The sequence below is a fragment of the Peromyscus californicus genome, unplaced genomic scaffold (genome assembly GCF_007827085.1).
Source record: "Peromyscus californicus insignis strain IS unplaced genomic scaffold, ASM782708v3 Scaffold_15__1_contigs__length_86483966, whole genome shotgun sequence".
NCBI lineage: Eukaryota > Metazoa > Chordata > Mammalia > Rodentia > Cricetidae > Peromyscus > Peromyscus californicus.
The window spans coordinates 63,187,239-63,213,497 of record NW_026294447.1 but is presented as its reverse complement, the minus strand read 5'-3'; the positions used below and the strand labels follow the sequence as shown (position 1 = coordinate 63,213,497).

General features: G+C 41.1%; 1 protein-coding gene and 1 gene segment (V, D, J or C); both read left to right on the top strand.

Annotated features, from left to right (window-relative positions):
- Positions 1 to 265: 265 nt before the first annotated feature.
- On the top strand, positions 266 to 16,209 carry LOC128110367 (uncharacterized). Its single transcript, XM_052738140.1, has 4 exons — positions 266 to 364; positions 457 to 812; positions 13,261 to 13,408; positions 16,052 to 16,209. The coding sequence occupies exons 1-4, from the start codon at positions 319 to 321 to the stop codon at positions 16,207 to 16,209; spliced, it is 708 nt and encodes a 235-aa protein (XP_052594100.1). The 5' UTR covers positions 266 to 318.
- An 8,055-nt stretch (positions 16,210 to 24,264) lies between these two features.
- LOC128111017 (Ig heavy chain V region PJ14-like) lies at positions 24,265 to 25,908 on the top strand (the record flags this gene model as incomplete). The annotated part of the segment is given in 3 exon segments: positions 24,265 to 24,310; positions 24,394 to 24,701; positions 25,885 to 25,908. Coding segments are annotated over 3 exon segments (378 nt in total), but the record flags the coding sequence as incomplete, so codon positions are not given.
- Positions 25,909 to 26,259: the final 351 nt, after the last annotated feature.

Genomic DNA, 26,259 nt, shown 5'->3' with positions numbered 1-26,259 from the left:
ATGTAATAGTGCTTCAGTCCTTCAAGGCTGGACCCCCTGCAGCCAAGAAAGGCTAGATTCATTCTTAAGATGCCTCTTAGTCTTTGTTCCACAAAGCAGCATGAACCCACACTCCTGTGTCTTGACACACAGCAACAGCACTGCCTTCTCCCCAGGTCCACCTCCAGTGCTTGCTATAGCCAGACAATATGCAAATAAGGCTTCTCTGTGCTCATGATAACCAGCCCTGCCCTGACCCTGCAGCTCAGGCAGAGGAGCCCAGCCCTGGATTCCAAGTCCTCCCACTCAGTGATTAGCACTGAACACAGAACACTCACCATGGACTTGATGCTCAGCTGGTGTTTCCTTGTCTTTATTTTAAAAGGTAATTAATAGGGAAAAGATGCTGTGTGAACATGAAAAAAGAGAAAATTTGGTTTCTGTGACAGTTTTCTGACCAGAATTCTCTGTTTGCAGGTGTCCAGTGTGAGGTGCAGCTGGTGGAGTCTGGGGGAGGCCTAGTGCAGCCTGGAAAGTCCCTGAAACTCTCCTGTGCAGCCTCTGGATTCACCTTCAGTAGCTATTACATGGCCTGGGTCCGCCAGGCTCCAGGGAAGGGACTGGAATGGGTCGCATACATTAGTAGTGGTGGTGGTACCACCAATTATGCGGATGCTGTGAAAGGCCGATTCACCATCTCCAGGGAGAATGCCAAGAACACCCTGTACCTGCAAATGAACAGTCTGAGGTCTGAGGACACAGCCATGTATTACTGTACCAGAGTCACAGTGATACAATGTTACTGTGAGCTCAGACACAAACTTCTCTTCAAGGTGATCAGGACCAGCAGGGGGCGCAGATGTCACACAGAGATCTGGGCCCTGGAAGAGCCTGTTCAGAGAGGCATAGAGGGCTGGACTCCTCTGTGTCTGGGCTGCCTCTCTGTAACCCTCTCAAGGATTCTCTCTACTGGTATAGTCTGTGTATCCTGGAAGTGTCAAAATTTTTAATTCAAATTTCTGTTTTCAACTGTGATGTGCTGTGATATTTTTTTTTTTTTTTACCACTTAAGTGCATTGATGTTTATTAAATTCTCACAAAAACATAAATCTCAATTTCAGGTTGGTGAATTGCATTTGCAGGGCATTCTTTTTTTTTTAATTTATTTTAATTTATTTGGCAATACAATTCAGTTCTACATATCGGTCACGGATTCCCTTGTTCTCCCCCCTCCCGTCCCCCTCACCTTCCCCCCAACGACCCCCCCCCCATTCCCATCTCCTCCAGGGCAAAGCCTTCCCCACAGACTGAGGTCAACCTGGTAGACTCAGTCCAGGTAGGTCTAGTCCCCTCCTCCCAGGCCAAGCCAAACAATCCTGCATAGGCCCCAGGATTCAAACAGCCAACTCATGCAATGAGCACAAGATCTGGTCCCACTGCCTGGATGCCTCCCAAACAGATCAAGCCAATCAACTGTCTCACCCATTCGGAGGGCCTGATCCAGTGTGGACCCCTCAGCCATTGGTTCATAGTTCATGTGTTTCCATTCATTTGGCTATTTGTCCCTGTGCTTTATCCAACCTTGGTCTCAACAATTCTCGCTCATATAAACCCTCCTCATTCTCGTTAATTGGACTCCCAGAGATCCACCCAGGGCCCAGCCGTGGATCTCTGCATCCAGATCCCTCAGTAGTTGGATGAGGTTTCTAGCACAACAATTAGGGTGTTTGGCCATCCCATCACCAGAGTAGGTCAGTTCGGGCTGTCTCTCGACCATTGCCGGCAGTCTGTTGTGTGGGTATCTTTGTGGATTTCTGTGGGCCTCTCTAGCACTTTGCTTCTTCCTGTTCTCATGTGGTCTTCATTTACCATGGTCTCCTATTCCTTGTTCTCCCTCTCTGTTGTTGATCCAGCTGGGATCTCCCGCTCCCCCAAGCTCTCTTTCCCTCGACCCTCGCCTTTCATTACCCCCACTCATGTCCAGGCTGTTCATGTAGATCTCATTCCATTTCTCTGTCATTGGGCGATCCCTGTGTCTTTCTTGGGGTCCTGTTTTCCGGGTAGCCTCCCTGGTGATGTGAGTAGCAGACAATTCATCCTTGTTTCATGTCTAGTATCCTGCTATGAGTGAGTACATACCATGTTTGTCTTTCTGAGTCTGGGTTACCTCACTCAGGATGATTTTTTCTAGATCCATCCATTTGTCTGCAAACCTCATGATGCCATTGTTTTTTTCTGCTGAGTAGTATTCCATTGTGTATATGTACCACATTTTGTTTATCCATTCTTCAGTTGAAGGGCATCTGGGTTGTTTCCATGTTCTGGCTATTACAAACAATGCTGATATGAACATAGCTGATCAAGTGCTCTTATGGTGTGGTTGAGCATTTCTTGGGTATATGCCCAAGAGTGGTATAGCTGGATCTTGGGGGAGATTGATTCCCAATTTTCTAAGAAAGCGCCATATTGATTTCCAAAGTGGTTGTACAAGCTTGCATTCCCACCAGCAGTGGAGGAGAGTTCCCCTAGCTCCACATCCTCTCCAGCATAAGGTGTCTTCAGTGTTTTTGATCTTAGCCATTCTGACAGGCGTAAGGTGGTATCTCAGAGTTGTTTTGATTTGCATTTCCCTGATGATTAGGGATGATGAGCAATTCCTTAAATGTCTTTCGGTCATTTGAGTTTCCTCTGTTGAGAATTCTCTGTTTAGTTCTATAGCCCATTTCTTAATTGGACTTTTGGGCATTTTGATGTCTAATTTCTTGAGTTCCTTATATATTCTGGATATCAGTCCTCTGTCAGATGTGGGGTTGGTGAAGATCTTTTCCCATTCTGTAGGCTGTCGCTTTGCCTTGTTGACCGTATCCTTTGCTCTACAAAAGCTTCTCAGTTTCAAAAGGTCCCATTGATTGATTGTTTCTCTCAGAGTCTGTGCTACTGGTGTTCTATTTAGGAAGTAGTCTCCAATGCCAATGCGTTCAAGACTACTTCCTACTTTCTCTTCTAGCAGGTTCAGAGTAGCTGGATTTATGTTGAGGTCCTTGATCCACTTGGACTTAAGTTTTGTGCACGGTGATAGATATGGATCTATTTGCAGCCTTCTACATGTTGATATCCAGTTTTGCCAGCACCATTTGTTGAAGATGCTTTCTTTTTTCCATTGTGCACTTTTGGCTTCTTTGTCAAAAATTATATGTTCATAGGTGTGCGGATTAATGTCAGGGTCTTCAATTCGATTCCATTGGTCCACATGTCGGTTTCTATGCCAGTACCAAGCTGTTTTTATTACTGTAGCTCTATAGTAGAGCTTGAAGTCAGGGATCGTGATGCCTCCAGAAGTTGTGTTATTGTACAGGATTCCTTTGGCTATCCTGGGTTTTTTGTTTTTCCATATGAATTTGAGTATTATTCTTTCCAGGTCTGTGAAGAATTGTGTTGGTATTTTGATGGGGATTGCATTGAATCTGTAGATTGCTTTTGGTAAGATTGCCATTTTTACTATGTTTGTCCTGCCTATCCATGAGCATGGGAGATCTTTCCATTTTCTGACATCTTCTTCAATTTCTTTTTTCAGGGACTTAAAGTTCTTGTCATATAGGTCCTTCACTTGCTTGGTTAGTGTTACCCCAAGGTATTTTATGTCATTTGTGGCTATAGTAAAGGGTGATGTATCTCTGATTTCCTTCTCCACTTCTTTGTCCATTGTATATAGGAGGGCTACTGATTTTTTTGAGTTGATCTTGTATCCTGCTATGTTGCTGAAGGTGTTTATAAGCTGTATCAGTTCCTTGGTGGAATCTTTGGGGTCGCTCAAGTATACTATCATGTCATCTGCAAATAGGGAAAGCTTGACTTCTTCCTTTCCAATTTGTATCCCCTTAATCTCCTTATGTTGTCTTATTGCTCTGGCTAGAACTTCAAGTACTATATTGAATAAGTATGGGGAGAGTGGACAGCCTTGCCTCGTTCCTGATTTTAGTGGAATTGCTTTGAGTTTCTCTCCATTTAATTTGATGTTGGCTGTTGGCTTGCTGTAAATTGCCTTTATTATGTTTAGGTATGTTCCCTGTATTCCTGATCGCTCTAATACCTTTATCATGAAGGGGTGTTGGATTTTGTCAAATGCCTTTTCTGCATCCAGTGAGATGATCATATGGTTTTTTTCTTTGAGTTTGTTGATATGGTGTATTATATTGACGGACTTTCATATGTTGAACCACCCTTGCATCCCTGGAATGAATCCTACTTGATCATGGTGGATAATTGTTTTGATGTGTTCTTGGAGTCTGTTTGCCAGTATTTTATTGAGTATTTTTGCATCAATGTTCATGAGGGAGATCGGTCTGTAGTTCTCTTTCTTTGTTGTATCCTTGTTTGGTTTAGGAATTAGGGTAATTGTAGCCTCGTAGAAGGAGTTTGGTAATGTTCCTTCTGTTTCTATTGTGTGGAACAATTTAGAGAGTATTGGTATTAACTCTTCTTTGAAGATCTGGTAGAATTCTGCGCTGAAACCATCTGGTCCTGGGCTTTTTTTGGTTGGGAGACTTTTAATGACTGTTTCTATTTCGTTAGGGGTTATTGGACTATTTAAATAGTTTATCTGGTCTTGATTTAACTTAGGTATGTGGTACCTATCCAGAAAGTTATCCATTTCTTTTAGGTTTTCCAGTTTTGTCGAATAGAGGTTTTTGAAGTATGACCTGATGATTCTCTGGATTTCCTCAATGTCTGTTGTTATGTCCCCCTTTTCATTTCTGATTTTGTTGATTTGGATGCTCTCTCTCTGTCTTTTGGTTAGTTTGGATAAGGGCTTGTCTATCTTGTTGATTTTCTCAAAGAACCAACTCTTTGTTTCATTAATTTTTTGTATTGTTCTCTTTGTTTCTATTTTATTGATTTCAGCTCTCACTTTGATAATTTCCTGGCGTCTATTTTTCCTGGGAGACTGTGCTTCTTCTTGTTCTAGAGCTTTCAGGTATGCTGTTAAGTCTCTAGTGTGAGATTTCTCCAACTTATTTATGTGGGCATTTAGTGCTATGAATTTCCCTCTTAGTACTGCTTTCATAGTGTCCCATAAATTTGGATATGTGGTGTCTTCATTTTCATTGATCTCTAGGAAGTCTTTAATTTCTTTCTTTATTTCTTCCTTAACCCATTGGTGATTCAGTTGGGTATTATTCAGTTTCCATGAGATTGCAGGTTTTCTGTAGTTTTTGTTGTTGTTGAAATCCAACTTTAGACCATGGTGGTCTGATAGAACACAGGAGGTTATTCCAATTCTTTTGTATCTGTTTAGATTTGTTTTGTGGCCAAGTATGTGGTCAATTTTAGAGAAGGTTCCATGGGGTGCTGAGAAGAAGGTATATTCTTTTTTGTTAGGATGGAATGTTCTGTAGATATCGATTAAGTCCATTTGAGTCATGACATCAGTTAAGTCCTTTATTTCTCTGTTAAGTTTCAATTTGGGAGATCTGTCCAGTGGTGAAAGTGGGGTGTTGAGGTCTCCCACTATTAATGTGTGGGGTTTTATATGTGATTTAAGCTTTAGTAATGTTTCTTTTACATATGTGGGTGCCCTTGTGTTTGGGGCATAAATATTCAGAATTGAGACTTCATCTTGGTGGATCTTTCCTGTGATGAGTATGTAATGCCCTTCTTGATCTCTTTTGATTGATTTTAGTTTGAAGTCTATTTTGCTGGATATCAGGATGGCTACACCCGCTTGTTTCTTAAGACCGTTTGATTGGAAAGTCTTTTCCCAGCCTTTTATTTTTAGGTAGTGTCTATCTTCGAATTTGAGATGTGTTTCTTGTATGCAGCAGAAAGATGGGTCCTGCTTTCGTATCCATTCTGTAAGCCTATGTCTTTTTATAGGTGAATTAAGTCCATTGATATTGAGGGAAATTAATGACCAGTGATTGTTCATTCCTGTTATTTTTTGGTGGTGATGTGTGGGTACTTCTATACGTTGGGGTTTACTGCTGTGGCTTTATCTGTTGCCTGTGTTTTCGAAGGTGTATCTGACTTCCTTAGGTTGGAATTTTCCTTCTAGTGCTTTCTGTAGGGCTGGGTTTGTGGATAAGTATTGTTTAAATCTGGCTTTGTCATGGAATGTCTTGTTCACTCCATCTATGGTGATTGAAAGTTTTGCTGGGTATATTAGTCTAGGCTGACATCCATGGTCTCTTAGTGTCTGCATTACATCTGTCCAGGTTCTTCTGGCTTTCAAAGTCTCCATTGAGAAATCGGGTGTTATTCTGATGGGTTTGCCTTTATATGTCACTTGGCCTTTTTCCTTTGCTGCTCTTAATATTCTTTCTTTATTCTGTACGTTTAGTTGTTTAACTATTATGTGGCGAGGGGACTTTTTTTGGGGGTCTAGTCTGTTTGGTGTTCTATAAGCTTCTTGTATCTTCATAGGCATTTCCTTCTTTAAGTTGGGAAAGTTTTCTTCTATGATCTTGTTGAATATATTTTCTGTGCCCTTGAGTTGGTATTCTTCTCCTTCTTCGACCCCTATTATTCTTAGGTTTGGTCTTTTCATGGTGTCCCAAATTTCTTGGACATTTTGGTTCATGACTTTGTTGGCTTTAGTGTTTTCTTTCACTGATGAATGTATTTCTTCTACTGTATCTTCAACGCTAGAGATCCTCTCTTCCATCTCTTGCATTCTGTTGATTATACTTGCATCTGAAGTTCCCAATCGTTTTCTCAGATTTTCTATTTCCAGCATTCCCTCTGTTTGTGTCTTCTTCATTTTTTCTATTTCCCTTTTCAGGTCTTGGACTGTTTCCTTCATTTGTTTCACTGATTTTTCTTGATTTTCTCTCAGTATTTTATTGTTTTCTTCCAGGACTTTATTGATTTCTTCTAATTTGTTTGCCCTTTCCTCTAGTTGTTTACAGCGTTCTTCACATTTTTTTGTCTTTTCCTCTACACAAGCCTCTAGCTTCTTCATGATGTCATTCATAAGGCTGTTTTCTTCTGCTTCTTCCAATTTCTGATGTTCAGGTCTAGGTGTTGGAGGAGGGCTAGGGCCTGGTGATGCTGTATTGCTATTCATTTTGTTGTATATGTTTCTGCCTTGACGTCTGCCCATCTCCTTGTGCTTCGTTACTGGCCTTATCCGCACACTTGGTTCAGCCAGACCAGTGTTCCAAAAGGGAAGTCCGGAGCAAGATGGGAGCTGGGGGCCGGCCTCTAAGTCTCAGGAAGAGGCTTGGGGCTCAGGCGGATGGGCGTGGGGGCAGGGCGTGGAGACTGCAGGGCCTGCCAGGGGTCTTGGAGAAGGGGATCCTTCCCGGTGGGGCTAGCAGGGAACCTGCCCGGTGGCCAGAACCTGGGGCCAAGTTGGGTAGGTCTTCCCTGGAGTGGCTGGTGCCCAGGGATGGGGTCTGGGGCAAGGAAGGGTACTCACCAGTTTTCCAAAAGGGAAGTCCGGAGCAAGATCGTGCTGTGATATTTTATTGGATTCCTCTCCCACTCTTCCCCCACCCTCTGTGTGTGTGTGTGTGTGTGTGTGTGTGTGTGTGTGTGTGTGTGTGTGTGTGTGTGTGTGTGTTTGTGTGTGTGTGTGTGTGTGTGTGTGTGCATTCCTGTGTATGGGTTTGAGTATATTTCTGTACATGTTGATATGAAATGTTTTTCTCTAGAAGCCTACACCATATTTTTGAGACAAAATGATTCACTGACCCCAGATCTCACCATTGGCTATCCGGGTTGGCCTGTGTTCTACATTGATGACACTGTCTCCACATCTCAGAGGTGGAGTAGTTGTTGGCTGCCACACCCAAATTTTTGTAGTTATGGAGAAATAGAAGTACGGATTCCACTCAAGAATTCGTGTGTTGTGAGAACTTGAACCACCCAGCTAACTCCACAGCCATTCTATGGGTTTTTTTTTTTTTTTTTTTTTTTTTTTTTTTGGTTTTTCGAGACAGGGTTTCTCTGTGTAGCTTTGCGCCTTTCCTGGAACTCACTTGGTAGACCAGGCTGGCCTCAAAATCACAGAAATCCGCCTGCCTCTGCCTCCCGAGTGCTGGGATTAAAGGCATGCACCACCACCGCTCTGTTATGGTTTCTTTTAAAAATATATGATACACTTTGATCTGAACAAAATGCAAAGCATCACAAAGGGAAGAAGTGATTCCCTCAGCTCCTGTAAAAGCCAAAGGGACTCGAAATTGTGGAGCCCTAACTCAGGGCAGAGTCTCAATATTTACCATGGTAAGAGTACTGTGTGGGACTCAAGTTAAAGCCAACAAGTAAATAAGGCAGGGTCAGAGACCCACGAACCCTGATGATCTTCACTCTCTCTTTAATCATCACAAGATAAGTGCACATCAGACCCAAGTGAGGAACTGGTAAGAAAATATGTGTGAAGCCCCATCATTGAGACTCTAGGAAAATGCAGCAGTGACACCCACTGAGCTTCAGAAGCTGTAGGAAGCTCATAATCCACTCAACGGGTGACAGGTCTTTAGTTTTCTTCTTTAATATCTATTTGTTATGTTTTTACTCATATAGTTTCCCTGAATTTAATGAGCCTAAGGAATTTTCTTTTAACATGCTCATCCATTGTCTTTCCTCCAGAATCCTTCCTATGGCTTATATATGCCCTTCCACAGAAAACATGATATGTAGTCCTTGTACCAAAATCCAAGACTGGGTTCTTTATCTGAAGCTCGGTGAACTCAAGTTTGGATCCTACAGAGAACTGGAAAAAATGATGATTCCTCACTGACATGTTAAGATCCTATGGATGGCATCACTATGAAAAAACAGGTAAGTATTGGAAACCAGGGAATGTTATTTTCTTCAGTGAAAGTATGATGATACCTGAGAACTGATCTAGGCGAGCTCAGATTGCCTTAAACTTGTCTCACCTGTGGTGATGTTATAACAGAGGCTGGGATGCTATGCTCTCCTATCAGCTCTGTGGAAATGGCAGGAGAGGGGCTGTTTATTCATAAGTTCAGTCATTAGACAGAGCATCTAGAAGCTGTAGACAAGATCTAAGGCTGGCTCTACAAAAATTTCATCTTCTCTGTCCTCCCCTTCCAACATCAGTTTCATATACTTGCATGAGGACTATGTTCCTGACTAAGAGGAAGCTGATACATTTAGCATCGTACCCACAACAGCTTAACAGACACAGCAAGCTTAGTGAATGGCTCAGTAATTGAAAATGTGGTCCAGCCAGACTAATGCCTGGGACTGGCCATTGTGATTTCCTCTTATTTCCAACAGACTTTCGATAATTCTTTTTAAAAAGCTTTGTTCTGAGATGCGTTCTGAGATCCACACACCACAGTTCTTGTATTTTCTTTATGATTATAAAGTAGATGGGAATCCTTAAAGAGAGGAGAGCAAGGGAGCTGAGAGCACTGGATGTATTTGCTACTCTAAAGTAAATGAAGGGAGGAGTTAAACATTACTAATTTCCCATGATTCCATGACATGTCCAATAATGAGGCTGAGTTGTCCATAAAGCACAGGTTCTCATCAGATACCATCTCCTTGTCTTGAATCTGTGTCCCCTGAGCTAAATTTTGGTGAAAGGTGTCCCAGAATTTGTGGCTTTCACAAATGTGTACCTCCCTGATGCTTCCTAAAAGTCATCTCAGGCCCCTTTTCATTGTCCTATTTGTAGATAGAGGAATCATCAACATTGTTTCATGTCACAAGAGCTATGAAATATATATACTTCACCTAAGTGAACAGCCCAAGAAGTATGTTGCTGGTTTACAGATCTGTGAGTGATGAACTATATTGTATAGTTTTCCTTGCTCTTTGGTGTCTTCTGTATACCCAAGAATATACATCCAAGGAGAGATGCATGGATGTGATGAAGAAGATGGCCACACTCTCAGGTCATGTGCTTCCCAACTTATACCGTGGGATTCTACAGATCTGAGAACAGCAGGCTAAATACCATGTTAGCCAACTATGGTAGGGTATAATGAATTTAAGACATGGTATGGGAATGTTTAATGTTGATATTTCCCAAGGGGGCGAATTAAAATGTCAAAATGGTGGGAAAGAATGCACAATTGCCTGTGACCTCCCTCAGTTTCTAGAGAAGAGTTACAGAAAATGATGCTCCCATGCTTCAGTCATTCTTCTGAAGAAAAATAACATTGTTGTGCTTTACATAACCGTAAACATGATTGTCCAAGACACAAGCTTCTTTACTGAACTGTAAACATGTAACTTTGTTATCTAACAAGCTATAATGATATGAATGAGACTTGGGATGTTGGAATGTTGAATATTTGCAGGACATAACCACATTACAGGTTAGGAATTCTGGAATTCTGTCATTCCTACAGTGCCCACCATGATTGTGAGATGTGCCCTGAGCAAAGCCTCCCTTTTGAGCCCACGTGAAGAGAACATATATAGATGGAAACTATGCACATAGGACTTCATTCTGCTCAGGCGAACCAGTCCAAACTGGACCTGCATCTCCAGCAGAGGACCCCAGTGTGGGATTCCCAGGTCTGCCCATTCAATGATAAACACTGAACAGAGACCACTCACCATGGAATTGGATTGAGCTGGGTTTTCCTTGTTGCTCTTTAAAAGGCAATTTACAACAAAGAAGTCATGCTGAGGGTGTGAGTGGACATGGGTGAGAGGGAAGGTAGACATGTATGTCATTTTCCTGACCAGAATCCTCAGTGTCTGTGGTATCAAGTGAAAGGTCCAGCTAGTTGAGTCTGGAGGAGGATTGTTGCAGGCTTAAGTAACACAATAACTCCCGTGTACCACCTGGATTCACTTTCAGTGATTACTACATGACCTACATCTACCAGGCTCCAGGGAAAGGGCTGGAGTGGATTTCATACATGTGAAATTGGTTTTTCAATAAAATATCCCAATCCTGCCAAGGACCAATTGACCATCTCCATAGACAATTTAAAGTACACAATGTATCTCATAATGGCTAGTCTGAAAGTCTATGTTACAATCAAGCATTACTGTGTCAAAAATGCACATGAGGAGACATGCTAGACACAGCTGCAGGGTGTCCTCATGAACTTCAGGGGCAGTGAGAAAGCAGCGAGTTCAGAGTCTCCCTGAGCAGGAGCAGAAGTACATGAATGGCTGCAATCCCTGTGTCTGGGCTGCCTCTGCACATCACAGAGACTTTCCAGAAAATCTCTCCACACGTGTGCTGTGTAGGCATATTTGAATTGTTCAAATATAAAACAGTATGTTCAACTATGATGTATATATTTAAATATAGGGTGTACTCTGACCCAGTCCAGATGGAGACCATCACACAGGGAAGAACTCATTCCACTGTGGGCACCAACATTAGATTCTGAAATAATTTAGGAACTCTGAAAAGTGGGATCCCCTAGACTTGGGGAAGAGTCTCAGCTCAGTTTCATGGTTGAAATAGTATAGGATTCAAGTTAAACAGAAAAGTCCGACATGGTCAGTGATCCATGAGTCCTGAAAAGCTGTACACTCACCATAGTCCTCACACAATGTGTGTACAGCAGAACAAACACTGACCAAGTGGTCTAGCTTGTCATGGGATGTGTGGAACGCCATTGATCCTGGGAAGGCTCCTGCATGCAGACTAGGAGAACAATGCAGCTGGTGACATACCTGAGCCTCAGGAGTCTGTCCTACTCAGCAGGTAAGGTGACTTTGTGCCTCACCTCCCTTTCTAAGAAAGCTGTTGGATCACTCTGTTGGTTGGAGTTTATAGGTTCTTCTGTGATCCTGGGAGCTGACATGTGTGAGAATCATTTTTCTATTCATCTTTCCTTTTATGTATTTATTTGTGCTTTTTCAGTGCAGATCATTGAATTCACCAGCACTGAAGAGTTTTCCTTTTCACATAGATTCATTCTTTCCCTTAGGCTTTCTTCTTCACACCCCTTCACTTTGTATCTGTTCCCATGAGGATGAGGTGTGTGTTTGGTCTCCATGTTGACATTACAGGCTCAGGTCCTTAATATGATCATTTAAGTAATATTTTTAATAAAATAACCAAATTTTTCGTATCTTTGCTTAAAAGCATGGATCTTCTCAAAAGCAAAAAAAAAATACATTTCAGATATGTGTCTCTTTATAATAAAACAATAGGAAAGGAAGGAAGGAAAGAAAGAAAGAAAGATGGAAAGAAAAATCCATGCTTGCTTCATTTTAGAAAAATAAAGAAATGAGAGGAAGAGCGAGGAGAAGCTGTGAGCGTCCAAAGAAAGATTGCCAGCCTGGAGCAACAGGAAGGAAACTGAGAGGAACATTCCTGAGTCTTTGTTCAAAACTGGGAGTTCTAGGAAGTGATCAAGGAAATTGTCCTCAAGGTAGATTGGACATAAGGAAGCCTGTCCCCAGAACTGGACCTTCCCAGTGCTTCTGAGGACCTCAGATTCCATGAAAATTTGAGGATGTGTTCAACACAAACAGTTACACAGTTAGTTACACACTTTTTTCTTAAAAAAAAAAAGCATTAAGATGGAGATGACTGCAGCCTTCATGGATACGGTCAAGATTTAAAGGACTTCAATTTGTGAGGGAAGGAAGCCACTGCTGGTGAAGCAACTGCCCATCAGAGCATTGGAGTAGGAGGCCTTTAATGTTCCACAGTGATGGACTTTTAATAAACTATACTATTTTGAAAACTTTTCTTCATCATTATTTTTTTGAAAATTAATTTACAGTTGCAGTGTGTCTTGGCCATGTCCTCACTCAGCTCTTTCCTTCCAATTCCCCACGACCAGCCCTCTCAACTTCATGTCCTCTTTTCATAACACAATAAACCCAATTAGCATCACCTATGTGATTGTGGGAAGTGGAGTCACTTAATCTTCAAAGGCAACCAATCATTAGCCACATCCACAAATAAATGACTCTCCATCATTTTATGTATCTATATCCCCCAGCAACCACCATTGAATGCAGAGTCTATGACTGTTCAGTGCTAAGAACAAACAACTATGTGAGTGCCAGTCCACAGATAGAATGTCTACATCACAGCCTCCACATCCCCCACTTCCCTACTCACCATATCCCTCCAACCAAGGCTCAAGGACATCACTAAAGACTGGGTTGAAGAATATTCCAGCATGGGGAGGCATGCTGTGAGATGGAGGCCTCTGGACCTCACAAGGTAATTACACACAGGAGCTCACAATAGCTATGGATCCGTGTACAAAATGCGCACAAAAGTAAAGTAGGCCAGTTAGATGGTCCAGCATGTAGAGGAGACAGGCTGCACTTGTCCGACCCACCTGAGATTCTCAATATTTTTTTACATAGCAAATAACGCTTAAAATTAAGACTTTTCAAGGTGTTTTTGAAAATGAGAACACAGAAATGGTCCAAAATCTAAAGTACAAAGATCACAGTGCTATTAATGAAATCTATCACTGGCAGTTTGTCAAGGAAAATAAAGTTAAACTGTTTGGTAAGTACTTGTTTTATGCCCATAGAGTAGAACTGTTATCAGCCTTGGTCAAAGAAGCCTCTTTCTGAAGCTCGACATTTAATGCCTGGATCAATGACAGCCATAATACTGAGAATAAGTGATTGCTGAAGACTTACACCAAACATATATGTGTGTGTGTGTGTGTGTGTGTGTGTGTGTGTGTGTGTGTGTGTGTGTAAATACTGTGTCTGCTGAATCACAAGAAACAAAGAAAAAATGCTTAAATGAATGCAGGAACTGAAGGACAAGGAGGACATTGGCAGAGCAGGTTGATGTCTTGTGGACAAAGCGCAGACATTACAATTATGCACACATAGTAGTAGCAACATGCTGAACGTCTTCACAAAAAAAGGAATGTAAGGAAGTGATGGAAGAAAGAACGTGGGAGTGAGTGAGAGGGAGGAGGAGGGAAAGAGGAAATAAGGAAGTAGGAAATTTGAAAGAAGTCAGGGAAGGAGGGGAGGAAGAGAGAGAAGAGACATGAGAGTAGGAGGGACCAGAACGTGTCATCAGGAGTGAGAGGCAGAGGAGAGATGGCAGTAGGAATGAATGATTCACAGATTCTTTTGGATAAACCTTATTCTGCCTCAATGTTCATAAAATGGCTGCTTCTTCATCAGTAAAACCTTTTTCCCTGTTTCAAAGTAAATATTCTCCAGTTCTCTCCTCATTAACTGTGCTATTTCAGTGTAACTAAAATATCAGTACAGGCTTTCCCGCAGGCCTATCTGATGAGGTTGGATACTTTCCAACTGAGATTCCCTCTTCCCAGATGACCATAGCTTGTGTTACATAGACAAAATTCTAACAACCATACAAACATACAATTTGGTATTATTGTAACATGACCCAGTAATGAATGTCTATGCGTCCACTAGACATAAATATATAAATGACTGAACAAACACTTAAAAATAAAGTTCTACCTCACAAATAGAAGATAATTATAAACATGTTTGTCTTTACCATGAATACCATTCCTTTCCAAATGACTTTCTCTTAGTGAAGTCCTTCTAGAGAGTTTCATGGGAAAGGAAAACCCAAGTAGCATGAGAGTACAGTATTCTACACAAAAATCCCTGAGGTAAGCAAAGATTAAAATACTTGAGTAAGGGGCCTCATACCAAATTCCACAACTATAATGTAAGAATGTAAGAATGATAATGATTCCCAAGATTTTATAGCCAGAATAAAAATATCAGACAAACTTGAGATGAGGTATACTGACCCTGATGTCTGAAAAATATTCTTCTAACCCTCAGAGCATCCCAAACAAGGACAACAGAGAACCCATACTGGTGAGTGCCTATCTAAACTTACTCATGATGTCTGTCACTGCAATTTTAAGACCTCTCTCCACCACTCATATCCATAGTACAAAGATTATGAACAGAAGAATGGAGGTCACAAAATGTGGGGTGTCCAATTATAAAGAATGGTGGATGGTCTCTGGGACTTACTCAGCAGGTTATTTTGAGCTATTCTCTTCCCTTCTCTGGTGATATACTTTACCAAGTCATGGAGAAAAGCCCTGCAATCCCTTGTTCTCTGTGGTGATCCCCATCTCAAGGCACAGGATGCCACATGTTCAAGCACATCCCCTTCTTCACCACTTGTCATCACTTACTGTTATTTCTCTCTTGTATTACTTAAGTTAACATAACCCTCAAGCTGGGTTGCATGCACTGTTTTTTTATGAGGTGTTGTAAACACCTGACTTCCCAACCCTCACCAATGAAATCATCATTGTTTAGGATTTGTTGTGTTTTACAAGCTGAAAAGAGACAAAAAAGAGTGATGTAAAAGTACATGGAGATAATGGACAGACAGGCAGGCTGACAGACAAAAATCATCAGGTAGTCCAACTAGTCTCCAGATATCTTGTTGCTGAAAGGGCAGGTAAACACTGTATGCCCACTGACATGGAATCAGTGTCAATACCTTGAGTCTCCTCTGAGATAAACATTTATAATCACATGCACTAAATGTTTGTGAGTTGTTTCTTCACAAATTGGTGAAGTAAGAAGGTGAGTAAGAAGAACAGATTACCTCCACTAACAGAAGATTTCCAGTAGTTCCTTAATCTGGATTTGACATCATTCTAAATTTCAACCCTCTGCTTAAATTTACCAGAATATACAGATGCATCGAGAATGTGGTAACCTGTTCTGCTTGCACAGAGTCGACAATGTTTGTGAACTCAGTGCTTTTCATCCAAGGCCTGCATAGTACAAAGTATGCAATTTCCTGTTCAACAAGAATTAGAAATCCAGATGATACTAGAAAATTTTCTTCAGTTTTCATCTCCAGTTCCTCTAGGAAGCACAAGGCAAATCTCAGCCACCTAGAGGGGAAACTGGAAACCTTGTCCTGCACTTCCTTTTATCCTCTCAGGAACCTCCCACAATGCAAAGCAGCCCTCAGGCTCAGGATGAAAGCCCAGGCCCAGCTGAGAAGCCCCATCTTCTTCTCACTAGAGCCTCCAGCAGAGCATGGCTGTCCTGGTGCTGCTCCTCTGCCTGGTGACCTTTCCAAGCTGTAAGTGGGTCAGGGTTTCAGGAGAGGGACCCAGGCATATCATCTATGGGACGTATGACTGATGGTGATGTTGTTTGTCCCCAGGTGTCCTGTCCCAGGTGCACCTGAAGGAGTCAGGACCTGGCCTGGTGCAGCCCTCACAGATCCTGTCTCTCACCTGCACTGTCTCTGGATTCTCATTAACCAGCAATGGTGTACACTGGGTCTGCCAGCTAAGGATCTGGATTGGATGGGAAGAATAGCATGGAATGGGAACACAGAGTATAATTCAGCTCTCAAAACCTGAATCATCATTAGCAGGGACACCTCCAAGAGCCAAGTTTTGTTAAAACTGAACAATCTGCAAACTGAGGACACAGCCATGTATTACTGTCAGATACACAGTGAGGGAGCTCTAGTGTGAGCCTGCACAAAAAGTTCCCTAGAGACACACTCAGGACCTGCAGTAGGCGCTGAGGACCAGCAAAGACTTCCCAGGACCAGTGTCAAGTCACTTCAGAATCTAGGAAGTTCTGGACTATTGGACATGTGCACATGTGTATATGAATCTCTAAACAGTCTTATTAAATAAGAAACACACAGTCAAATACAGGGTGCAAGCTGTAGAGATCAGAGCAATAGCCACCAGCTAACCTTAGCTCACCACCAGTAGCTTCCAAGAGAACCTCTTCCTGTCTAACCTGCACTTTTATTGCTTTCCTATTGTGCCTTCTCATTGGCTCTAAGCCCAGCCACATCACTTCTTTGTCACTGGCTGCCTATACAGACCTCCAGGTCTCTATGGTTGGCATTGGGACTAAAGGCGTGTGTCAACACTCTTGGCTGTGCCCTTGAACACACAGAGACTCAGCCTGTCACGTGATTGGATTAAGGGCATGTGCTACCACTACCACTACCTGACTTCTGTTTATGGCTATGACCTCTGATCTCCAGGCAAACTTTATTTATTAACATACAAATAAAATATCACATTTCAGCACAAATGACATATCACCACATTTCTCCTTTCTTTTCTAATAAAAAAATAAAATAATATAGTTATAACTCATATAAGAAAAGCTATATACATTAAGTACAATAACTGTATACAATATATACAAGCAATAAATACATCAACAATGTCTAGTACATTTGCATTTGGCAAATTCAAAGAAAATATTCTATTATCTATTCTATTTTGGTAAGTCCAAAATGTCCCTGAATCACTTCCTAACTTATTTTACTAACAGAGGGTGTCATTAGAAAAGAAAAGGGGAGATGCCAGCCCATCATCCAGGGAGCAGCATGTAACTGAACACACACATAAAGCCGCTAAACATGTGCGAACATATAGATTAACAGAAATGAGCTGAGTTTAAATGTAAGGATTAGTCAGTGGTAGGTCTGAGCTAAGGGCCTAGCAGTTTTCATTAATATAAACTTCTGTGTGTTTACTTGGGTCTGAGCAGCTGCGGACTAGGTGGGACACAGGAAAAGTTCTAGCTACACACATGTTTTAGAACCTGTGATTCACCTCCAGCCAAGGAAATCCTCTAGCAGCCCCTCTCCAGTGTCATATTCTAATAAAATCCTATTTGTTCACACAGTAGAACAAATCGTTTTCCCTACAAACCCTCTAAGCTATCCAGTTGCTTCTTGTTATCCCAGAGACGGGCACATAGTTTTATACATTCGATAGATAGATAGATAGATTTCTTTATATATGCAGATATTTGAAAAGGATGAAACAGTGCTGAAATGTGTTGACTGTTAAGTTCAGTAAGTAATCTTGGGAATTTTGAAAAATCTTTAATTCATCCTCTTTACTTTTGCACTTGTAGTAGAGAAACCACAGCTTCCCTGACCTACTGTCATTTTCCAAAGACACCATGGAAACACTAATATCCATGGTTCCGTTTTTCTAAGCCACAAGAACCACAGAAAAGTTTACACTTGGTTATCATTTTTGACAGATCTTATTTTATACATTTGTGTCTTGTTGAAAATAAGTTTTCACTCAAAGTTCTAAGCAATGATTCCTCTACATGCTGAATGTCCAGTTTTTGTTTTTGGGGGATAACTCATAAAATCTACTCTTGCCATATATGAAGAACAGGATATGTAGTTATTAGCTGTCATCACATCCATACAACTCATTATTTGAGACAATCCCTACCATCTAACTAATTAATCTTCACACTTTCATTGTCCAAACCAGGAATACCCTGACATAGTTTTACTTTACCCAAGAACTGTTTCCTAGGTTACACTTGATAAGAGGTCCTTTTGTTCTCTTGTTGTCTGTCTGCAATTTAGAAAATGCCCTCCAGATTCATTAAACTCAGTGTGGTATGTAGACTCTTGTGAAGAGAGCTACAGAAAACAAGAGAAAAAAGGTTGGTAAGTCATCCAGGTGCTGGGGAAACAACTGGGTATTTATGTTCAGTTCCTGACACACTGTATTTAGTATTTAGTATTTAGAATTTAGTATTTAGTATTTAGTATTTAGTATTTAGTACCTCATAAGCACCTGTAAGCACAGAAGACTCTTGCTTAATTTGTCTCCATGAGCACTAAACTACCCATACAGCAACATATACACATAATTAAAAATAAAGTATGTCTTTAATTTTTTTGACATCCAGCACAGAAGGCATTATGATTTAAGAGTTTTTGAGTAGTATAAACAAGGCCTTGATTCAAATGTTTCTATTTCAAAAACATATTCCTCATTTAGATTGCTTACTAGTTTTTTTGAAACATCATTACTACTTGTTAAAGGTTAGAACACTGTCTCAACCAATAGATCATTCTCATTTTTCTTCTCAAGGGCAACTCATTTCTATCACTTAATCTGAGTCAGAAGGATAACAGATATCTCAGGGAACATGGAGTTGAGAGGTAATGTCTTCTCATTACCGTCCTGCACTCCATTCCCTGGTTGGGCTCCTTCATCTTGACCAATCCATGTAGGAAGAAAAGATTGCATAAGGCCAACTTCTCTAATCACCAGAGAAATGGATATTAAAGCCAAATGAATAAATTTTCCTTGTAACCAAGGGAATGGATGCCATTTCCCCAAAGAGAGAAAGCAATCAAGTCTTAGGATGGAGAGGAAGGGGTCCCTGTGTAATGTCCATAGGAACATGGTCCTGGTATGATATTAGCAGATATTGTGGTGGTCCCTGAGAGAATCACACACACAAGACCACCTGACCCAGCAATCTCAATGCTGGGTGAGTGGACAAAGGAAGAAGAGAGGTAGGCAGGGAAGCAGGGAAGGATGGAAAGAAGGAAGGAATGAAGAAAGAAAGGAAGGGAGAGACATGAGAGAAGGCAGAGTCAGAAGGGTCATCAGGAGTGAAAGGGAAAAGAGAGAGTGTAGTGGGATGAACTAATATAATCACAGTACATCATAAACTAGCAGGGTATTTTGTTTTTAAGTAGAATGAATGACAGATATCATAAGAGAATGTTCTTAAGGTCATAGGATGTTAATATATGTATACCTGTCTGTCCTTGTATGTGTGTCTCTGTGTAGGTGTGTCTCTGTTTTTGTATGTCTGTCTGAGTGTCTATGTTTGGATGTTTGTGTGTTTGCTTGAGAGATGCATATTTTCTCATAATATGCATTGTTTACATTTCAGAAGTTATCACAGCACCATCTGTCCACAAAGCCAATTTTAAGGGTCAGGCACCCAGGGAGGCTGTGAGTAGGTGATTGACTTCAGGGACTGGGTCTCCATTCCCCTGAACAAGCCTCTGTAGACAGCCTAACTTCCCTTCCTGTCTAAGACCCCAGTGACTCTCAGAAAACCAGTGGTTGAGACACATCTCAGTAGCCTGACCAGACTCTTGGTAGGAGTCATCATCTAGGGATGCAGTTTCTTCCTCCTTCTCCTCTTCCTCCTCTCTCTTTTTGCTTGTCGGCTTGGTTGGTTGATTTCATTGGTCCTCCCTACTTTCTTGAGATTGATGCTCAGAATGTCAATCATTTACACTCTCTTTCTCTGCTGTGTTACAGTAAGTCATAAGTGCTGGACATAAGGAGAGGAACGTGGGGAGGTTTGTGTTTGTTTTAGGATTACATAACCCACTGCTATAATTAAAACATTAGCTGTAGGAAAAAAAGGTGATATTTTGAAAGATAGGAAGGCTAGGCAAACAGATCTATGTTACTGTTTGCCTTTTATCTGCAAGTTATTAACTTTAAGAACCCATTCTAATTTTTAAAAAGAAATCAGAATTTTACACAGAAAAATGTCATTTCTCACATTCTTAGACATAGAAGAGGCAATCTCATGGGCAGATGGGGAACAGCAGTAACTAGGGTGGGAATTGCAGATGGAAAGTGGTGTTTAATGGAAAGGGAACAATGATGAAGTGAGTTACAAAAGTTCTGCTCTTGTGTTCATAAGAAACAATTCAGCTAAGGTCTGCAGCATCCATGACAGGCTTCTAAATAACAACAAACTATGTGTTCAACACAGGGAAGGGCAACGTTTGAATGAATGGGAATGCTAATTGGTGAGACTGTGTGTGCATATATGTATGTTTGCACTTGTATGTGGAAGTCACAAGCAGATTCTGAGTGTCTTCCTCTATTGATCTCTAGCTTATTTATTGAGACAGGGTCTCACACAGAACCTGGAGCTCACATGTTCAGATAGAAGGGTTGGATGTCAATACTCAGAGAACCTCCAGTCACTACCTCCCCAGTGCTGGGACTAAAGAATAAACCATCACACCCAGCTTTGTAGTTAAGTGCTGAGAATCAAACTGAGATACTCATACTGGGAGGCAGGCACCTCACCCTGAGCCATCTCCTCAGCCCTGAATTTTATCGTAACACATTCTATACATTAATAAAAATATTAACCTACAAAAGAAATACATAAATTACATGATTATTTTTAATACTGAAGTATATTTTAGTCAGAGAAATTTTCATTTAAATTATAATGGCGTTTGGTACATGAGAATTGATTATATTTATGATATATAAAATATTGTATATTCCAAAAGTTTACAATAATGATATTACATATTACGGAAGCATTTACAAGCCCACCTAGAATATATAATTTTATATTATATTGATATTAATTCTCATAATGAAAACAAAAATAGTGGTGTAGATATTTGTTCAAAAGTTCTTGTAAAACATATATTCAGAATAATTGACCTAGATGGAGATGCTTTAGCTTGATGGGGATCTTTTTTTTAGATAAATTGACTCTTAAAACACCCACATATTACTCTCTTCAAATGTGATTACACCTCTGGTTTTCAAAGATGTATGTGAAGTCCTTATTGTGCTCCAAGACAGTACTTCACATGGAGACATAGCAATTAACATCAGAGAAACTTGAGCTCTATTACCTTGGTCTGGCATGACTACAGAATTAGGGCTGATTTTAGAGTCACTGGAGACAGGTGTGTAAACAGAGGCTCCTGGAATGTCAGACTAACAGCCAAACCACACATGCAAGTCATGTACTGGGTAGGGACAAAAGCAAACGATTTTTAAAAGAGAAAATGTATTGGCAATTATGGGTTTTTAAACCAATCATTGTCTATACAAAAATTAATGTCACAAAGACAATCTCTTAAATGTCCTTAAAACTCTGCTGGTTGTGGAATTGGCAATTTGTAGAGAGGAAGGATCTAGGAAAAGATGACATAAAGGAAATAATGATCAGAATATTTTGCATGGAAAAATATTTTTCACAAAATTAATATTTTTAACTCTGTATGTGATGGTTGAGAATGGTTGTGCACACCTTTAAACCAGTCACTAGGGAGACTGTGGCAAGAGAATCTCTCACAGTTCAATATCAACGTGGTCTACCTAGTGAATCCAGGCCAAGCAGAGTGAACCTATAAAATGAAGGGGGTGGGCTGGGGGAAGGGGAGGGGGGCCAGAGGGGGGAGAACAAGGGAATCCGTGGCTGATATGTAGAACTGAATTGTACTGCAAAATAAAAATAAAATAAAATAAAAAAATGAAGAAAGACAGAAAGTCAGTCCATCTACCTGTGAATATGTTTCTGCATGTGAACAGGAGTCTCTCTCTCTCTCTCTCTCTCTCTCTCTCTCTCTCTCTCTCTCTCTCTCTCTCTCTCTGTGTATGTGTGTGTGTGTGTGTGTGTGTGTGTGTGTGTGTGTGTATTTGGATGTGTAACTGCATGTGTGGCTGTGGTTGTAGTTGTGCAGACCCCACATCCAACTTCTCATCAGAAGACTTTGAAATTATCCTAGTGTTTTCTCTACAGATGTGACCAACATTATGATCAAACCAAGGAGGGAAGGAAATGGGTTATGTCATCTTAAATCTTACAGCCATCATGTAGGAAAATCAGGACATGAAATCAAAGGAGGAACGTGAAGGTGAAAACTGAATCAGGAACCATGAAGGAACTCTGCTTACTGGCTTGCACTCCATGGTTGTTCAGCATGCTTTCTTACACAACCCAGGAACACCTCCCATGGACGGCACCACCCCCATCAGCCTGGACCCTCCCACACCAATCATTGCTCAAGAACATGACCCCACATTTGTTCTCTCAGAACAACCTGATGGAGGCCTTGTTATTCAACTGAGGTTCCTTGTTCCCTGATGACCTAGTTTGTATTATGTTGATGAAATTCCAACCACAACACAAATGTACAACAGGATACTGTCATGAAAACATGACTCATTAAGTGAGTATCCCTGCATCCACCAGACATAAGTAAACAAATGACTGAACAAACACTTAGAAATAAGAATCCACCTCTCAAAGAGGATGTAATTATACTTAATGGGTGGATTTATCACGAACTCTTTCCCTTTGTAAATAACTTTTGCTTAGTGAATTTCTTTAGGGAACTCATGGAAAAGGGAAATCCAAGGCGCAAGGGAGTACAGAATATGGATACAAACGATCTCTGAAGTCACGAAAGACAAAAATACTTGAATGATAAGACTTATACCAAGTTCTCTAATATGGTATGAGAGATGTACATTTATTTCTGTAATACTCCTACCCAAATTTTTGTTACCTCAATGAAATTATCAGATAGACCACCATGAGACATACTGAGAATAATGTCTGAAAATATTCATCTAACACTCAGAGCATCAAGAATGTGGGAAGACAGCACTCATAGTGTGGGTGACCATCAGAGCTTGCACAGGATGGCTGACTCCCTAAGGTTAGGACCTGTCTCTACTACTGCCACTCTGAGTACAAAGACTATGCACACAGAAATAAGGGACACAAAATTTGAGATCTCCAGTACCAATACAGACATCCTCTGAGTGCTAACTGAACAGGTGGACTCCAGTTCTGAACTTCACATCCCCTGTGATGTAGGTTAGCAAAGCATGGAGGAAAGATCTACACACTCATGTTCTCTATGATGATCAGCACTTCAAGGCACAGGGTCCCCATGATCATGTCTACTTCTTCTCTACTTCTTGTTTTGACTTCAGCTTCTCTGGCTTATTTTCTGCTTTAGTTAACATAAACCTCAAGCCTAGTTGAATACTATAGTGCTTTATGAAGTATTATGAACAGCTGATCTTCCCACCCATTACCAATGCAATAATCATATTTAGAAACGTGGGATTTTCTGTGTTACATGCTAAAAAGAGGTATAAAGTACATAGAGAAGGATAGACTGACATAAATCAAGAGACATTAAATCTAATCTCCAGGTATAGTGTTCACAAGTGAGCAGGTGAAGAGGTTGAAATCAGTTTCTTGGGTATCCTCACAGATAAACACATGATGTAATAATGTTAGTGAGGTGTTTCCTCACAAGCTATTATCTAGATGAGGTATGAGAACAAGATTGATCCCACTGACACCAAGATAATAAATTTTCAGTTGTTCCTTAAGCAAAGTTTCTAATCACTAAGAGGTCCAACTCCATCCTGAATCCACTTCAGGTATTTATAGAGATGTACAAATGCATTTAGGACACGGTACCCAGTTCTGCCTGCACTGTGTGAATAAGGATTCACTTAGTATAAACAATCTCATAATTTGTTTGTCAGGTCTGCACAGTGTAATTCATACTATTTCCCATTTCTCAGTTATTGCAAATTCAGAAAAATAACAGGAAAATGTTCCTGAGTTTCCATGTCCAGTTCATCTAGGAAACACGAGGCAAATCTCAGTCACCTGAGGGAAGAGTGGAAGCCTTGTCCTGCACTTCCTTTTATCCTCTCAGGAACCTCCCACAATGCAAAGCAGCCCTCAGGCTCAGGATGAAAGCCCAGGCCCAGCTGAGAAGCCCCATCTTCTTCTCACTAGAGCCTCCAGCAGAGCATGGCTGTCCTGGTGCTGCTCCTCTGCCTGGTGACCTTTCCAAGCTGTAAGTGGGTCAGGGTTTCAGGAGAGGGACCATACATGTCATCTATGGTACGTATGACTGATGGTGATGTTGTTTGTCCCCAGGTGCCCTGTCCCAGGCGCAGCTGAAGGAGTCAGGACCTGGCCTGGTGCAGCCCTCACAGACCCTGTCTCTCACCTGCACGGTCTCTGGGTTCTCATTAACTAACTATGGTGTACACTGGGTCCGCCAGCCTCCAGGAAAGGGTCTGCAGTGGATGGGAATAATACGATATAATGGAAACACAGCGTATAATTCAGCCCTTAAATCCCGGATCACCATCAGCAGGGACACCTCCAAGAGCCAAGTTTTCTTAAAACTGAACAATCTGCAAACTGAGGACACAGCCACTTATTACTGTGCCAGAGACACCGTGAGGGAACTCTAGTGTGAGCCTGCACAAAAACCTCCCTATGGAGACCTCTGATACCAATAGGGGGCACCAAGGACCAGCAGAGACTTCTGAGGACCACCAGTGAGGTTCACTTCAGAAGCTATTAAGTTCTGGACTCTGCTGAATGAGCATGTGTTTTAATGTCACAACCTGTGGTTTCCTCTTCAAGCCAAGGATATCCTCTAGAGGTCCCTCTGGACTCTCATATCCTATTCAATCTTCTATGTGTGCACATATTAGAACATTTTTTCCCACACACCCTCTAAGCTATCCAATTGCTTCTGATTACCAGACAGAATGGCACCTAATTTTATATATTCTGTGTGTGTGTGTGTGTGTGTGTGTGTGTGTGTGTGTGTATCAATTAATATTTTAAAAGGAGTCTGAAATTACGACACTTGTTGACTTTAAGTCCACTGAGGAAGCTTGGAAATTTTTAGTAATTTGTAATTTATCCTCTTTGTTTATGAACATGTGATGGAGAAACTACAGCTTCCCAAAAATATTATCATTTTCCAAAAGTAGATTTGAAACATAAATATCCATTATTTCCTTCTTCTAAACCAAGAGAACTTAAAAGAGTATACTTGGTTATCATTTGTGAAAAATTCTATTTTCAAAAATTTTCATCTTGGTAAAAATTAGTTTGCTATTATGAATAGTGCTGGTATGAACATAGTTGAGCAAACGTCCTTGTGGTGTGGTTGAGCATATTTTGAGTATATGTTCAAGAGTTATTCCTGGTTCTGGAGGTAGGTTGATTTCCAGTTTTCTGAGACCTGCTCTACTGATTTCCAGAGTGGCTGTGGAAGGTTACACTCTCACCAGCAGTGGAGGAGAGTTCCCTTTCTCCACATCCTCCTCAACATAAGCTGTCACCAGTGTTTTTGATCTTAGCCATTCTGACAGGCGTAAGACGGTATCTCAGAGTGGTTTTGACATTTTTTAAAGATATGCATATTTTGTATACAGTGTTCTGCCTGCATGTATGCTTGCAGGCCAGAAGAGGGCACCAGATCTCATTCTAGGTGGTTGTGAGTCACCATGTGGTTGCTGGGAACTGAACTCAGGACCTCTGGAAGAGCAGTCAGTGTTCTAAACTTCTGAGACATTTCTCCAGCCTAGATGCCTCTCAACTGAAGAATGGATAAAGAAAATGTAGTACATTTATGCAATGGACTATTACACAGAGTTACAAAACAATGTCATCATGAAATTTGTAGGTAAATGGATGGAACTAGAAAAAATTCATCCTGAGTGAGGTAACTCAGACCCAGAAAGACAAACAAAGAAAAGGATAAACAGGCCACAACCCACAGTCCTAGAGAAGCTAGATAAAGAGGAGGACTCTGAAAGGCTAACACATGGATCACCCCACGAAGGGGAGAGTTTTAAGATCTCTTTTGTTACCTGTGAAGAGGAATGGAGGGGAGGAGATGGGGAGTAGGGTTAGAGATGGCAGAGTTAAGGGAGGGACAGAGAGGGAGAGAAATGAAAGAGAGATCTTGAGAAAGTGAGCCATTATGGGTTTAGGGAG

What these genes read in the sequence shown, in the direction of transcription:
- LOC128110367 (XM_052738140.1), top strand. Translation starts at nt 319, where the DNA reads ATGGACTTGATGCTCAGCTGGTGTTTCCTTGTCTTTATTTTAAAAG. An exon ending in CCTTGTCTTTATTTTAAAAG is followed by an intron (nt 365 to 456) that starts GTAATTAATAGG and finishes CTCTGTTTGCAG; the next exon opens with GTGTCCAGTGTGAGGTGCAG. An exon ending in AAATAAAGTTAAACTGTTTG is followed by an intron (nt 13,409 to 16,051) that starts GTAAGTACTTGT and finishes GTTTGTCCCCAG; the next exon opens with GTGTCCTGTCCCAGGTGCAC.